The sequence below is a fragment of the Symphalangus syndactylus genome, chromosome 18 (genome assembly GCF_028878055.3).
Source record: "Symphalangus syndactylus isolate Jambi chromosome 18, NHGRI_mSymSyn1-v2.1_pri, whole genome shotgun sequence".
Taxonomy (NCBI): domain Eukaryota; kingdom Metazoa; phylum Chordata; class Mammalia; order Primates; family Hylobatidae; genus Symphalangus; species Symphalangus syndactylus.
Window position 1 is genome coordinate 82427429 of NC_072440.2, and position 17650 is coordinate 82445078.

General features: G+C 44.5%; 1 protein-coding gene across 1 annotated transcript in view; it reads left to right on the plus strand.

Moving 5' to 3' along the window:
- Positions 1-17650, plus strand: part of ALK (ALK receptor tyrosine kinase) — a 744900-nt gene that overhangs the window by 212609 nt on the left and 514641 nt on the right. Inside the window, exon 2 of the mRNA XM_055254443.2 lies at positions 5015-5131. Coding sequence (XP_055110418.2) covers positions 5015-5131 — 117 coding nt within the window. The remainder of the gene's footprint in view (positions 1-5014; positions 5132-17650) is intronic.

Consider the following 17650-nt stretch of genomic DNA (forward strand, 5'->3'; position numbering starts at 1 on the left):
ACACAACTTTGGTAACAGTAGTATGTGGATGATATTTAGAGGCATGGAACTGGGTAAAATCACTTTGAGAGAGAGTTTAGATGCAGAAAATGCCCAAGTTCTTCAACTTTTAACAACTGTCAAATAATAAAATAAACATCCCACAGAGTTGTTGTTTTTTTACGACAAGCTTACTTACATGTCAGGCAAGGAGAAATTCACTGTATGGTTTTCCAAGTAAGAAAAGTCAGAGTTTTTAAAGTCTTACGAAGAGGGCTATAATGTGGTTCTGGTTATTTGGAATTGACAATCGGTCCTTTGAACTAAAGAGAATGAATGAATGCATAGGTTTGTGTGAGCGTGGATAAACAAGTTCTCTTCATTGGTCAGCAAAGAGTCTTCAGTTATGTACAGGAAGGGTCTGGTGTCCCGCAGTCACTTGAAATTTATTGATCATCAGCTGGTTAGAACCAGTGGGATAAAATACAATACTCAGCCATGACAGTTCCTAAGCAAGTGCTGCCAGAAAAGGAGATGTTTCCTCCTCCACAGTTTGGAAAATAAGGAAGACCTGGCAAAGAAGAATAAAGAGGATCTTCCCACTGAAGCAGGAGGCAACCAAAGACTATGTGGTGACCAGGATGTGAAAAATCTAAGAAGCAGGGAGTAATTGCAGGGGCAAATGCTGCTGAGGGGTCCAGTAAAACAAAGACCGAGAGTTGTTCAATGTATCTGCAGCCTAGGGTCGTCGGCGACCTTGAGTTGGAGTAGTGAAGCCAATCTAGATTTTGTTGGATTTAAGAGAACATGGGAAGAAGAAGGTGGAGACAGGAGCAAAGACAAATCCTTTAATAGATTTAGCTGTAAAGAAGCGCAGAGTAAAGGGACAATGGCTGGAGAAGAGTGTGGCAGTCAGAGAAGCTTTTTCTTTCTTTATAAGATGGCGCATGTTTGTGTGACTGACTTGGTAGAGAGGGAAAATTGTTGATGCAGGACCATCGTAATAGCAGATCCCTTGAGAGGAGACAAGACTAGCACCTAAGTGAAGAGGCTGGCGCTGTTTAAGAGTGTAGACTGTTATCCTTTACAACAGAAGAGAAGGCACTGATACCTGTAAGTGGGTAGATCACTTCTCTTTTCTCAATAAGCTAGGAAACAAATTCATTCACTGAGAATGTGGAAGCATATGGAGAACTGGAGGTTTGAGAACTTAAGAGGAAGTTTGAACTAGTTGTATTGGAAAGAGAGAGAGTAAACTGAGTTAGTCAGGGAAGGCAATGGGATTCCTGGGCCATCCTGAGGGCCTTGAGGTTTCTGGTGATGAATTTAAAACGAGGCCTGTCAGCACTGTTGTGTGTTCCTCCACCCCTCTTCTCCCACTACCACATCCACCTGCTCCAGGATAATTGTAAAGAAAGAGGCAAAGGAATTGAGATTGTATGCAATGGAATTATGATAGAGATGAGCCCTCGAGCTGAAGCTGAGGACATTAGGGGGATGATACACAGTGAAAAATGCAGAGTGTCAAGAGCTTGAGGTTTTCACTCTGCCTTGATACCCTGCAGTGCCTAGAAAGGGCTTAAGAAATCATCAGAAAAACAACAACAATTGTATCGCTAGCAAATCAATAATGCCCTCAGTCCAGGTATATTTCTTCCTCATTTCTCTTCAGGCCTTCACTTGTCTGCCTCACTTGGGCACCCAGAAGCTCCTGCTCCTATTTCCCCACTCCTTTCTCCTCTATGCTTCATCTTCCAAGGTCCAAGAGTCACTCTACTTGAGCCAGTTGGTCTGCATTCATACCTTCACCCATATATCTGCATTGATGAGGCCCATTTCACTCTGGATCCTCGTATTTTCAGAGTGGAACTCTGAAAAGACAAGGCTTTCTCTAGCTTAAATGGATTGCTTCTGATGGCATGGCTTCTCTTTCTGCTAGAAAATCCTTCCCTGCAGTGGTTGGGTAGGGCAAGGGTAAAGAGCGTGATGGGAACAGACAGGGTCTTGACCCTGTACTTGTTAAATGCAGAAGTATTTTGTTCTTTATAGTCTACATTGATGTGTATTCTATGAATTTTGACTAGCACTCATTTCTGTTCCAATGCTTCTGATTTTGGCAAACAACTGCATTCATGTGGGCTTTGCTTTCCTTGATCCTTGACTTTTCAGGTGGGGAGGCTCAGCCTTTTGGCTGACCCCCACATTAGCTCCCTAGCCTCATCCGACTTATCACTTGCACTCCCTACTCTCAGGGGTAAGATTGGACACCCTGTGAACCCACTGGCTGGAAGAAATTCTAGGAGTTCCTGTAAGGGCAAGATAAGACTTTCTGCTTTTTTTCAACCCTGCAATATTCAACCCTGTGGATGACTGGCAAGTTATTGGTGTTTTGTGATATAAAAGGCTTTAAGCTCATGCTTCTGAAGGGATGGCCCACAGTGATGTCCATACTACCTTGCTGAGTCATGACCCAGCCCTCAGAGCCCTTCCTTTTGAAAGCTTTCTTTTTTTTTAACCCCTGAATATATTATCTGGCCCCCATTCATATCAAAGTTATCTGCCATTCCGTACCCATTCACAGATTCATAAGTGCTTCCTGAAGTCTAGCCCCATCTGCCTGGTTCTTCACATCCAGGAAGAAGTTAATATCATTCCCAAACTGAATGGTTCAGAAAAATGACATCACTTAGAAACAGGAAAGTATAACCTAGGCTTAGTCTTCCTGTCACTTCAAAGCTACATAAAATTTGAGATTAGCCGATGACTCAGACCTAGAGTCTAAGTGAATTTTTATTCACATGGGAGTCATTGCAGGGGATTGATTGTCCGAGTCTTCCCAGACCCTTCCCACTTGCCCTGTTCTGAAGCGTGCTCAGTGGTGGCGTCCGACCTCAGCCATTGTGCCGTGGGGACCCTGCCAGGCCCTGTGGAGAGCCGAGGACCACCCTGCACCAGTCTGTGGCCTGTGCAGAGTGGTGAAAGGAGCTTGGACTTCAGTGTCAGTTGATCTAGTCTTTTGACCCTGATTTCCTGTCTCCTGCTGGCTGTGTGGCTGTAGTCAAGGTAACTAACCTCTTTATGCCTCAATTTCCTCAGCATTCCTCAAAATGAGGACAAATAAACTTACTCACAAGGTTACTGTAAGAAGTAAACAAAATCACACATTTAAAGCACTTAGCATCATACCTGGTCCATATGTGCTCTATACATACTAATTTTTTAAAAGGCTAATAAACTTAACTCCACCCAAAGTAACCCTACGTGGCTTTGCATTCACTTCTCTGAGCCCCATTGCCTATCTATGAAACAGAGTTGATGTGCAGGTGAAATGAGATGGCTTCTCTCTGCAACTCACGAGCACAGACTCTCACCCCTTTCAGTGCATTTCCTCCGAGCTGTTTTGCAGAAATGCTGCAGAAAGATGTACCTGGCACCAATCAATTCCGTTCTAATCTCTGTAGACCAAATATAAGAGAAAAGTAAAAATTCTCTCCTAGATACCCAGGAGCCAGCACTTCCAACTCAGAGCTACGGAAAGCAGAGATTAAAATGTTTTTTTAGGAAGTAGACCGTGGAATGCCCATCCTGTCCCAGTTGCAGGGCACAAGGGCCTTTAATAAGCATTGCCTAAGGGCAGCACCTGCAGGTAAAATAGTGGAGGGGTCTGGAAACAAGAGACTGCCATGTGTAATCAGGCCAGAGATTTCCTTCAAGTGTGTGAAGTGGGGTTGATCCTAAAAGGGAGTTAGAGGTAGGAGACCAGAACCTGCAAGAGCTGGTGCAGGGGGTAATGCGGAAGAAACTGCAGAGCAGGCAGACTGGGAAAATGCTTCTGCTACTGTTACTGCCTGCCTTTTCTTCTTTCTCTTCTTCTCCTCCTTTTCCTCTTCACAAAGTCCCTCCAAGTGGGTTAACAGTTACCACCAGAGTAGCAGATCTGCCCATTCACCGTAGAACATGGCCTGTTGATATGAGGCAAACCTGGGCTCAGTTCCTGCTTCCATCACTTGCCTCTCTGGGTCTCAGTTGATGCTGTAAAATGGAGATGATCATTTCTACCTCAGAGAGCCACGGTGAATATCATGTGACATTATGTAGGTAAAGATTCCAGCATGGCGCCTGTACCAGAGAAACTACAGAAGAAATGCTAGTTTCCTTCCTTCCCTCCTCCCTGCACTCAGTCTTGTGACACATCTATCTATGAAAGAGAACTAATTCTCAAATCCTTCCTTCTTTAACAAAAAAGGCTTTTTGTCTGCCATAAAACATTAGCAAATAGTGACTGACCTTGGGATTTTCTGGAAAGCACTGTGTTAGAGCAGGCAGTGTGTGATCACTTGATTTGTAGATATATTGTAATGACTTTTCGCCACACAAAATACACTTGAGGTGCTGCTAAGGACAGGAATAATGCTTCTCTGCTGCTTTTCTTTCAAGCCTTCTTTCTGTCATGCAAATCAGAAACATTAATCCTTTTGGCTTTCTGGCCTCTTGGCTTTGGGAAAACTACAGTCCCCTAGCTTCCCCCACAACCCTGAAAATAACATAATTGTTAAGAACTCATGACTTCAGAGTGAAATTTCAGCCCTCTCATTGATAAGGCAATAACTCAAGCAAACAATATTAGATGAAGTTACAAGTCTGAACATAAAGTAGAGATGGAGGCATTATCTAGACGAGATGAATTGGAGTTCTCTATAAAGCTGCACAAATTATTATAGGCAGAATAGACCTTGGGTAGAACTCTTAGACCAAGCCGTTAAGTGCCCTGGCTTCTAGTTCGTCTCCCAGAGATCCTCAGCATGGCCTTGGTAAGAACATTCAGACCCCTTATATCTGTCTGCCCTTGGTAGAAAATGTACATCGGGGTCCTGAGGTCAACTCAGTCTACTAGTGGCTCAATTTTTTCCCCCTCATCTTTCTGATGGGTGTCGTGAAAGCCCCTTATAAACTTCATTTTTGACTGATATTGAGTGACAGCTAAAAGACACACTCCAAGCACATGGATCAGTGTTTTCTTTGTTTTTATGTCCAGGTCATAGCTTCTTGGAATCACCAACAAACATGCCTTCTCCTCCTGATTATTTTACATGGAATCTCACCTGGATAATGAAAGACTCCTTCCCTTTCCTGTCTCATCGCAGCCGATATGGTAAGTACATGTTTAATAGTTACTTGAGATGCACGGTCACCATCTCGTAATAAGGACTTTGTGAGTTTCAGTTTGGGATTCATAGTGCTCCAGGGGATTCCCTCAGCTCCCTATATGCAAAAGAAGTCTTTCTGAACCCTCTGACTCCCAGTGATGCTCAACCCCGTGGACCATTCCAGCCAGGCCATTCCAGCTGCATTCTGTATCCTGATGGGAGCCAAGGGCTTTGTGGCTGCCATATCCCTACCACTTAGCCTTTATGGTGTATAGTATTCCAGCCATCCCCTTATCAATCATTAGGGGAGATGCTCATTTGCATCTTGACTGTGGCTTGCTTTCTGGTTCTAACCCACAGTGTTTCTAACAATCACAATCTCTCTCTCTCTCTTTTTTTTTTTTTTTTTTTTTTTGAGACGGAGTCTTGCTCTGTCGCCCAGGCTGGAGTGCAGTGGCACGATCTCGGCTCACTGCAAGCTCCACCTCCTGGGTTCACACTGTTGTCCTGCCTCAGCCTCCCATGTAGCTGGGACTACAGGCTCCCACCACCACGCTCGGCTAATTTTTTTTTTTTTTTGGTATTTTTAGTAGACACGGGGTTTGACTGTGTTAGCCAGGATGGTCTTGATCTCCTGACGTCATGATCCGCCTGCCTCAGCCTTCTAAAGTGCTGGGATTACAGGAGTGAGCCACCGTGCCTGGCCAACAATCACAATCTCTTAAGATGGGATTATTATTGTGAGTGTCACAGGTCTTCCAGGGCCGCTTACAGTTAAGAAGCTCCTTAAAGTTTCCCAAACATGTTCTTTGATATTATTTTGGTTCATTTGATTCTGCAACAGCATCCAACATGAAGAGACCAGGTCCAATTACATTTTTACAGATGCAGAAAATAAGTTTAATAAGATCACACAGAGTGGTTTCTCCAGCTACCAAGCCAGAGTTCTTCCCCTACTTTCATTTTTTCTCCCAGGTGCCACCTACCCAGCCTGGTAGGTCCTGTCCTAGGAGCCCTCAGGAGGCTGCCTTTACATGGTATAAGATTCCTCCTTCTCTGTGCTCATTCTAACAGTTGATAGTAGCTGGGTCTCTGCAGTGAGAAGATTTAGAGGAGAGAAGAAGCATTTCCAAATGAACATTTTAATTCTCTTGAACTCCTCTAGGGTGAACCCCATAAGGACAGGCACTAAGCTTTGCTTTCCACTTTATTCTATCGCATGGAAGTTATGCATAAAGACTTACTAGTTTTTCAATGGCTACTTTCAATAGCAATAACCACAATTACTTTCGCACCAGCCTCATATTTATGATGAATGAATGCAAAAGGCCTCCAGAGATGAAACTCATTCATCAGGCCTGATTCAATTAAGTATTTATAAACCTGGTGTGGCACTGAGTTCTAGAGTCCCTTCTGGGCATATTTACCTATTCCTCTATGCAGTCTATACCCTTGGGCCTAAGCTATTTAAAATGCACCTAACAGAGATGTTCCACTCACTGTAGAAAAGCTTCCAGTCCAAAGCCTGCTGTCTCTCATCTATAACGCTCTTGGTTCATATTAATTGTACCTTTCTGTACCATATTTTGAACTTAAAAAAAAATCCATCAAAAACCCTAGGGCAGTTTAGAATTATCTTCTGTGCTGGAATGTTTCCTGCGACTCTTAAGCAGGCCTCGCAGGAGAGAAAGATCAGTGGTTGAGAGGAGATTCCAGATAAGAATTACTTCCTGATTTTATTTAAGCCAGACACTGAGTGTCACCTTATGATAAGGGCAAGTACCTATAAATAATTGATATCTGGATCTTTGCATTGTTAATGCTTTGTAACCAGATTTGCGATACAACTGGTCTTCAGGTAACATTTTTGATTTTGCTCCCAAAGTCATTCAGTATCTCTACAGAAGGACAATTTTTATAAAATGCAGAATGCCCAAAGGGGCAAATCTACCCCCTCCATGCTGCAGAGGGTAACATATTTGTTCCCTGCAGAGCATCTTGTAAGAGGTTGCAGGTCAAAAGGAGAAAATCGTGAAAGCTTATTAAGCTGCCTCCTACCCACGGCTTGGCCCTGATAAACCCATTTGTTGCTCCCTGAGCTTCATCCTCCTTATCTGTAAAATGAGGGTGAAATGGCATGCCACCTTAGGGTAAAGGAATTGATCTGGAGGTTTTTCAAGATCTCTTTCAAACTCTCCTTATGGCCTGGAATCCTCATGATTTCCCTTCTTGGCAGAGGAGAGGACCCAAACCATTGGCAGTTACTGCCCAAGTTCTGGGTAAGAGTGCCCAAGTCATCACCATTGTTGCTATTGATTTATGGGGAAGGAGGAGCTGATTCTTCATTGGTGGTTCCTTAACTGATCATGGTGGGCATTCCAGAGGCTTTACATCTTTCTGCCATATTTAATTCAGCTGAGACTTATAAAGACATTACCACCACCATCACCATCTCTGTGTGCTTGGCCCTGTGCCTGATGTGGGACGTGATGCAAACATAAAGACAGGTAAGGGTTGGCCCTTCCCTTTCAGTGCTCATAGGCCAGAGAAATCATTCCATAGGCAGCTAAGCCCATTGCCATAGTGTCCCCGGTGGGCTGACCTCAGAGCACAGACAAGGACTTGCCCCAAGACCCACTGCAGAACAAGCTAAAGGCAGAGCTAAGGCCAAGAGTCTGGTCCCCTTAAGGATGCTGGTCAGAGCTCAGCCCACATGTCTATGAATCAAAGAGGCCAGCCAAGTTGGGTGATAAATCCATACCTTTCAACTGCCGTGAAAGACATTTTAAGAAATGTTAACAACTTCATTAATTTTAAGGCCTCAAACTTGGGCAGATAAATTTGACTGGAAAATTGCTGCCTGAAGGGATCGTTCTTCAGACAGTGAGAATTCACCAAGTCTCTGCAAGTCCATCATGGAACTTCATGCTTGGCTGGCTCTCTTCACCTGCATTCTGGTGGGGGGATGTCAGGGTGGGGGAATGAGAGTGAGCATCAACAACCTGACCGCAGGTGTCCTGATGACCACTAGGCTAGGCCTCTCTTGGGTGAGCTGTCCAGTTCTGAATTGGAATGGCTTTCTTCTTTCCAGTGTTTTATGAGAAGAGACGAGGTGGAAAGAGGCTAATAAGATTTACTCACCCCTAGTATGTAATTATCTGCTTGAGGAAAAAGTTTGACCTACCTTTTTGAAGGCTCCCCGTATTTCTTCTGATTTGTGTTGGGGCCTGATATGCTGTGTAAAATATATTCTCTCCCGTGGCTTTTGACATCAGATTCCAGTCCTTTCTCGCCTTTGTGTTGAATGACGAGTGCCCACTAATTTCATCATCAGCGAGCAAAGGGCTGCACATTCCTCCCCTAAGGCTTTGAGAGGGAGGACGTCTGAAGAAAGACTTTATTTTTCTTTTTATCATCAGCTCTAATGCCTTTAGACTTATTTATAGGCTTGGCTAAAGGATTAGGCTCTAACTACCTACCCAGATAAAAATCTGTTCCATCAGGTAGCACCAGATGCTAAAAGATTGAGGCCACTGGGGGTTTTGAAAGGCAGTTTTGATCACCTTCAGTTTTAGAGCCACAGAGACAGATGGTATCCTTTCCAGCTTTAAATCATATTTGCCCACTCTGAGTTTGGGACATCAACTTTTTAAACAGAATGACGAAAAGTTCTACCCATATGAGCAGGAGAAAGGGACTTTTCATTTATTTAAAAAAACAAAACATGATACATTGCAAAACTCTTTTACCCACCTTTCTCATTTAAGTTGTATTATAAAATTGCAGTAGATGAAAATTATTTTATATTTTATTTTTATGGGAATACAAATCGAGGGTCAAAGGAGTTTATTAATGTGCTTTCAATTTACGGGGTTAGGTGAGCCATTAGAAAAGAATGAACCCGGACTTTCTGACTCTATGAGTGCTCTTTCTATCATATCACAAAGTTATTTCAAAGATGAGCTTTCCCTGCCTGGAGAGCATGCCCACTTCCTGGATGACCTGGTGTTTAGCTGAATGATCAATCTGATGTCTAAGACCTTGGGTAGCTATGGGACCAAGACTTGATATCACCAAATGGAGACTATCCCAGGCAGGCCAAGTAATTGAACCCTCTCTAACCATGAGTGGAATCCCCTTAGCACTGCAGGTAGTCTTGTCTTCTCTGCCCTCCCTCCCCATCCCAGACTATGGTCCCTGGGGATTGACTTGTGTCTCCCCACAAAATTTTGTTAAAGTTCTAATGCCCTAGTACCTGTGAATGTGATCTTATTTGGAAATAGAGTCTTTGCAATCAAATAAAAATGAGACCATACTGGATTAGGATAGGCCTTAATCCAATATGATTGGTGTCCTTATGAGAAGATAAAACACAGGCACATATAAGGTGCACACCATGTAACTATGGAGTCAGAAATTAGAGTGATGTGTCTACAAGCCAAGGAACACCAAAGATTGCGGGCGGCATTGGGAGCCAAGAGGAAGGCCTGGAACAAATCCTTCTTTAGTGCCTCAGAGAGAGCATGGCCCTGCCTACATGTTAACTTTGAATTTTTGGCCTCCAAAACTGTGAGAAAATAAATTTCCATTATTTTAAGCTGCCCAGTTGAAGGTACATTGTTATGACTGCCCTAAGAAACTGATCCAGCCCCCTAATGTCCAGAACATTGGCTCCTGGAAAAGAAAATATTCTTCCCAACATCCCAACATCTAAGCACAACAAAATAATTGTTAGATTTGAATAAAAGTTCTATTCAAACTTTGTGTGCTTTCCAGTCCAAGGGGACCTATCCAATTCAGGGGCTGGTGCTTTTAGAAAGAAAAATTAGACTCTTTAATTACTTTCCCTGCCACTGCCACCATCACCACCCATCCTGTTAATGTATCAATTTCTTTGATTGAAAAGACTAGGTAAATTAAATATCTCTCTCTCAAAAAAAAAAAAAAAAAAAATCAGCCTAACACAGAATCAAAAATGGGAAACACAAAGGACCTCCGGCTCTGTATGGGATTTGCTTCATAGCTCTGGCAGGAAGACAGTTTGATCGCATTTCTGAAATTACGTATTTAATGTGGCTGGCCGTGATCAGCCATTCTGGTCCTCAGGAGCACTGGTGTCAGTGAAAAGCAGCTCCCTTGTGGACTGTTGTCAGGGTTGAAAGCTTCCTTACCAGCTCCTCTGCCCCTTCCAGGCCAGGTCTTTTTGTGTTCTTTTCCTAGCCTTGCTCCACTGAGCTAGGGGGTCAAGCTCTTTCCTAGCTCATGCCTCTGTATTTTCATCTACAAGCTTGGTAAGCAAAAGATCTCTGCATGCATTCACCACAAAGGCTGAGTCCCAAAGGGGACAATAATGCTGGCAGTCACACAAGACCAAGGATCAGGGACCAGGCTATCACCTTGAGGGCCCTGACCTGCTGGGAGCCAATGTACTCAATCCATGGAAATTCAATATAAAGGAGTTGGCTTAGGTGTGTCAAGGAGAGACATGTTTAAAATGCTCCTCTTGGTCATATCCCTTTAAAACAAAGACACATAGAGCCATGCACAAATATGAACAATTATCTCTATGTTGGTGGCAAGCTGAGTAAGGAAATGCAGAAAGAAAAAACGTCAGAATAAAATATAGAGAATGAATGACCATGTGACACAAAGGTAAGAAAAACAAGTCAGAAAAAATCCATTCAAAACACTTTTCACGAAAAGGGAAACATGATGAGGGGACAGAAACAGAGAGAGACACACAGGGAAAGAGAGAGAAAGACACAAAAGTAGGGGTCTTCCTTGGCTCTCTGACTGCCTTTTCATTTATTCTTTTCCCTGTTCACATGGGTTCAGCTCTCACCCTTGGGCAGGTGGCTTCCTAGTGCTTGCTTCAGTCTTGACTTCCCCCTGCAGAGGCCCTCCCTCACCCCCCACCCTGCCTGCATCATTTCCCCCTTAGCATGTCTCCACCAACACAGAATGGGAGAAGGGATGTCAACAGTCCTGGAGTGCTGAGTGTATGCTTGGTTGTGCTCTAGGCATGTCAGTGATAAAGACAAATAGGACACATTTGCTTCCCTCAAGGAGCTCTGGGGGAAGAGGTAAGCATGCCTGCTCTTTGACAAGTGCAGAAACAGAGGCCCAGGAACACAGAGGACAGAGGAACAGGTCTGTAGAGGACTCAAGAAGAGAGATGTTTTGGAGACTGTGGCAGCTGAACTGGACCTTGGACTCTAGGGAGCACAGAGAGTGGTGAGAAGAGTGTTCTGGACAAAAGGGATGCATGTGCAAAGGAGTTTGGGAACAGGTCAAGCTCTGTGGCAAAGGTTGTAGAGGACCTGGGGTGAGGCTGGAGAGAAAGTTACTCTGGGAATGCTCAGGAGTTGGGCATGGTCCTACACATGAGGCATAGGATGGAAAAGAAAGGGAAAGAGGAGAATCTGGAAGAGATTCTGGATGTAAGGTGAGCACCACTTGGTTTCCTATTCAGGAGAATCCACCTTGAGTAATTGAGATTACTTGAGTAATTGAAGATGTCATTGACTGGAACAGAAAAGAGAAACGTTTGGCAAGGAAAGATGTTGACCAAGACATCTAGAGGGAGGAGGAAATGTGGTGAGATCCACCATAATCAAGTTACATTTGAAATGCCTTCAAGACAGCCAGGTGAAGATGGCCAGTAGAGAGCTGTAAACCCAGGCCTTGCTTTTGAGGAGAGAAGTGGATGGAGAGTTATTAACAGCAAAACTGAGGTTGAGGCCAGGCACAGTTGCTCACGCCTGTAATCCCAGCAATTTGGAAGGCCATGCAGGTGGATCACCTGAGGTCAAGAGTTCAAGACCAGCCTGGCTAACATGGTGAAACCCTGTCTCTACTAAAAATACAAAAATTAGCTGGGTGCACATGTGTCTCTAGCCTCAGCTACTTGGAAGGCTGAGGTAGGAGAATCACTTGAACCCAGGAGGCAGAGGTTGCAGTGAGGCGAGAGTGTGACTCTGCATTCCAGCCTGGGTGACAGAACGAAGCTCCATCATACACACACACACACACACACACACACACACACACATGCACACAGACTGAGGTTGAAGCTGGTGATTGGAGGTTGAAGACCCAGAGGAGATCCAGGATGTTTCATTTGAGAGGTAAGCAGAGGAAGAGGAGCATGAAACACAGAGAGAGGAAGAAATGGGAGACAGGAGGAGAACCAGGAGATGGTATAGTCACCTGTGTTAGTCTGTGCTCATGCTGCTAATAAAGACAAACCCGAGACTGGGTAATTTATAAAGGAAAGAGGTTTAATTGACTCACAGTTCCACATGGCTGGGGAGACCTCACAATCATGGCAGAAGGCAAGGAGGAGCATTTTGTGGTAAGTAAGATGTGCTTACCTCTTGCCACATCTTACATGGTGGCAGGCAAAGAGAGCATGTGCAGGGGAACTCCACATTATAAAACTATCAGATCTCATGAGACTATTCACTATCATGAGAACAAGATGGGGAAGACCTGCCCCCATGATTCAGTTACCTCGCACAGAGTCCCTCCCATGGCACGTGGGAATTATGAGAGCTACAGTTCAAGATGAGATTTGGGTGGGGACACAGCCAAATCATATCAACACCAAAGCCAAGGAAGTGAGGAATTTTTAGATGAAGGAATGTTGTATGTATGTGTGGTACCCCCAACATTCCAATCAGTTCTGTGGAGACAGAATCTCTCTCTGGGTTTAATGAACCATCGGTACCTAATAGGAAGGTTTGCTCGGTTTTAGCAGACATGACATGGCTCTTGGATTTAATAGAGCTTCCTTTTGGATACCATATAGCAAGTATTCACAACCAGCAGCTGGTGACCGCACTATAACCCCAAATTAGAACCGCACTATAGCCCCAAATTAGAAGTGAGGTTGTGGACCTCACTTTATCCCCATATTCTCATGGAGAAAATTTTTGTGTCTCCCCACTACTTGGTGCCTCTGTGTCACACTTTTCCTTGTGTCTTAGTTATTTGTGGTCCTGCATTATCACTCTTCCTAGACTTTAAGCATTTAAACGTCAAGGAATTCACATCTTGTTTCCTTTTGCACACCTAGTACTTCTCTCATGTTTTGTACTCATTGTGTACTCACTAGAGGTAATTGCAATGTCTGCTCAGCAGTTCAGGGACAAATGAGGAGCAAACTGAGGTCTCCCAATTCCCAACCTACAGGTTTCCAGCCCCCAAAGTTCTCTATTTTATTAAAGGACAGGGACATTCCCACCAGCCCTCTCATTTCTAGTCATGTTAATCAGTTTCAGGAAAGAAGTGTGTCTAAGGGGAGAACAGTTCCTGAGCTGGACTTACTTTGGTTGAGGATTCAAAGCTGTGATTTTAACTACTTTGAGCAGGCTTGTTTTTTTTTTCTTTTCTTAACCTAAAAAAAATATTCAGCAGACATGAGTGAGCTGAGGAATTTCTCTTTTGACAGCTTTGGGACATCTGAGATACCGTATACAGAGCACTTCTAACCAACCTAGAAAGACATGTGTCCAAAACATGTTCAGGAAAAGGACTGATCAAGAGTGAGAAAAATGAGAGAAAATCCTCTTAAAATGTTTTGTCGAGAGCAACCTCAGGTGCAAAACTTTGTGTCAGAAGAGACCTCTAATTCACAGGACTTGAACCAGCCCATTTGGGTAGATGACTAGAATAATTTGGTCTACGAGAAGTTCATAGAAATTGTGAGCTGTCAGGGCCTTCTGTGGTCTGATCAAATAGCCACATCTGTAGGATGAGGAAACAGGCCTAGAGAGATTAGTGATCTCCCCAGGACTAGCAGCAAAGCAGAGATTCAAACCCAGGCCATCTGCTTGGCAGAGCCCATGCCTAACCTCTGTACTGTAGAGGCAAGGGTTCATTTTCTTCTCAACAAGGGGGCTCACAAAGTATTTTCTCACATTTCAGTCCCATCTGTTGGCTTTACACACCTCATCCCTTGAATACCTTGCGTTTCCAGCCCAGCAGAGTTTTGCTGCCCCACGGATTGCCTCAGTGTGGGGTCAGTGCCTTCCTGGTGTGGATGAACACATGGCCACACTCAGTCTAGTTGCCTCATAGTCACTTGGAGAGCACCTTAACAGGATTCTGGTGAGGGTGTTCGCTGGACTGAAGAACTAGGTCTGGTAATCCTAGGGCTTTAACTCACCTCTGCATTGCCTATTTAAATCTTCTCTGGGCCAGGCATGGTGATTCATGCCTGTAATCCCTGCACTTTGGGAGGCCAAGGTGGGTGGATCACCTGAGGTCAGGAGTTCCAGACCAGCCTGGCAAAGATGGTGAAACCCCATCTCTATTAAAACTACAAAAAATTAGCCGGGCATGGTGGCAGCTGCCTGTAATCCCAGCTACTTGGGAGGCTGAGGCAGGATAATTGCTTGAACCCAGGAGGTGGAGGTTGCCATGAGCTGGGACTGCACCATTGCACTCCAGCCTGGGTGACAGAGCGAAACTCTATCTCAAAAATTAAATCAATCAGTCAAACAATCTCCTCTGTAACATCCCAACAAAAGGTCTTCCAGCCTCTGCCTGAAAGCAACACATAGAACCACAGCGGGGAAAACTCATCTCGGGGATCTGAGACGTGGAATGAATTCCCAGCTCCGATTCTTGTGAGTTGTATTACCTTCAGCCACTACCTACTCCTTTTGGTTCTCTATGTCATCTTTCAAGTGGAAGTGATCAGGATTACCAACTGACAGCATTATTGTGAGGACATGATGACAGATCTGAATGTGCCCAGGGCACAGAGAAAGGTGGGTTTTGGTGGCATGGCTCCATTTGCTCTAAGGCTCTTGCTTAAAAATTCTTTTAAGTCCCTAGTTTTGCCCTCTGGAACTTGAAAGCATTTTGCCTTTAATCACACTAGTATTTGAGCTGGGATTTAATTCATGCAGTTCAGCTTCAAAATTTATACAACTATACTGAATTAAGCAATATCAGTTCTTCACCTGCCTAGAATAACCTTATGTCCTCCTCTGTTCTTAGCAAACTTCCTAGCCAAACCCTTACTATCTGTTCAAATTGTTTCATCCTTCAAGATGCAGCCCAGCAGCTGCTTTTTCTATGGACCTTTGGTCCTCCCAGGCAAATAGCCTCCCTTGTTCTGTTTTCCCCGAGGCCTCTTAGAGTTAGGTATGGGCGAGTTCATCCCCCAACTGGACTGGGAGTCCCTGAAGAGTAGAAGGTCTGTGTTCGGGCAGCCTGGTACCGTCCTGTGTTTTAAAACAGGAATGGAACCCCATGTTTACATTAACACCCAGCAGGTCCTGTCTCTTTAGAGACAGAAGAGTAAGTGGGGAGGTCCATCTGCATATTCTGAGGTCTCCCTTAACCAGGAGGCTTCTCTTGTTGTCATGGATGCCACATTGCTCAGAGTTCATCTCCAACCTTCTGGTTTCAGGAATAAACCCATTTAGACAGATGTCATATTGAGCAGTGATACAAACTGCTAAGGATTTCACCATGCCCTCTTGAGCCTGCTTCATACTGTTAGAGACTTCCTTACCCAACACACACACACACACACACACACACACACACACACACACACACACACAGACATATTCTGCATGAGTGTTTCCTGGAAATTGCAAGCAGAGAATTAAACTGGAAGTCCAATCTGGTTCTGGTCTCAACTCTCTTACCGCTCCAAGCCCTAGGCCATGCCATCTTGGCCAAGTCCCTTCACTCTTCTGAGCCTTAATTTTCCCATCTATAAAATGAAGAGGCTGAGCTAGTTAACCTCAGAATTATTTTCAATTTTCTGTTCTGTGATTAAGAGCAGAGTCCTGTTTTTCTATCTGTAACATAGTAATGGTCACAGATAAGAGAAACAAGAATTCAGCTTTCCGTGTGTATCTCCCACTGCAGTGTGCACGTGTGCACACACACTGCCCTCTGAGGCTGTGTTCATGTAATTGATGGAAGGAGACTTGGCCCTTCTTCTCTTCAGCTTGATTATAAGTGAGCTAAACAGATGTCTTGAATTGGGTGATTGGTTCCCAGATGCATTCCAGGGAGCAGGCTGGTGGGAAGGAAGTGAATGATTTCAAGTTCTGGGGCTCTGTGACAAATGAACAGTGGTTGTGGGCAAAGGGGGTAGGGGCCAGGTTGGATACTTAGTGTTATGAAGCAAGTGACAAGATGTTGATGGCAGCTGGTGGATTAATAACAAGGGTGACTGGTGAGCCAAGTACCCCTTAAGGAGATAATCCAGAAAGGGGGAGCCACAGTCCCTAATCATCTGAGCCTGGGCTGGAAGTCAGGCCCCCTGGGTTCCTCCTGACCAGCTGGCTAGAGTGAAGTTAGAGAGTTTATTTTGGCCACCTGCCCAAAGGGGCAATTATTCTTAGCATGGTAGAGATGGAAGAGACCTGAGAATCATTTTATTCCCCCACTCCATTTTAGAGATGAGGACACTGAGGTCTGGAAAGGTTAAGTGACTTGTGTGAAGTTATATCACAGAGCCAGAGCTAGAACCCAGATCATCTTGCTGGAGGTCTTCCAAAGGCAAGCTCAATCAGCCGTCACAAAGGAAAGATTGAGAGAGGAGCACACGTTTCTCCACCCCGTTTCCTTTTACGCTTCCAGCTGAAACACGGCTTGAAACAAAGTTTTCTTCCTGCTGTGCTGGATATACTCCTTATGTCCTCTCTGCCATTGCTGACTCCTGGAGACACTTAAAGAGTAACAGCAATGACGCCCATCATTAAATAAGGCCAAACTGTGTGCAAGTCACCATGCAGGGCGCTCAACATACACTATTGCATTTCACCCTCCTCACAATTCCAGGAGGTGGTCCCTGCTTTAATTCTTATTTTATAGTTGAAAAAATTGAGGCACAAAGGGATTAATTTTCTCTGACATGTGGAGCTAGTAATGGCACAGCCAAATTTCCAACTTGGGAGCCTGACCTCATGCAGGATCTGTGCTTATAGTTACTCCCTGCAGTGCCTCCCCAGACACCCTGGTGCCTCTCCCAGCCCCCCAAGAGGTTGATATAAAATAGGGCAAGGATAGAAGGATGTCTGTTCTAGCCTGCTTCTCCCTGGGTCCTCCAAGGTCAAGTCAGGTCAGTTCATCCCCAGGTTCCTGGTGATAAATCTGAGGCACAGGAAAACACAGTGCTGTGTCTGCATCACAGGGCCAAGGTGGTAAGAACATCCATCTATTAATATATGGTATCTCAGGGTTTCAAAAGCATGGCGACATTCATTACCTTATGCAATCATCACAGCAGATATATATATATATATATTTTTTTTTTTTTCTTTTTTTCTTTTTTTCTTTTTTTGAGATGGAGTCTCACTCTGTCACCCAGGCTGGAGTGTAGTGGCACAATCTCGGCTCACTGCAACCTCTGCCTCCCGTGTTCAAGCGATTCTCCTGCCTCAGCCTCCCGAGTAGCTGGGATTACAGGCACCAGCCACTACACTTGGCTAATTTCTGTGTTTTTCGTGGAGACGGGGTTTCACTATGTTGGGTAGGCTGGTCTCGAACTC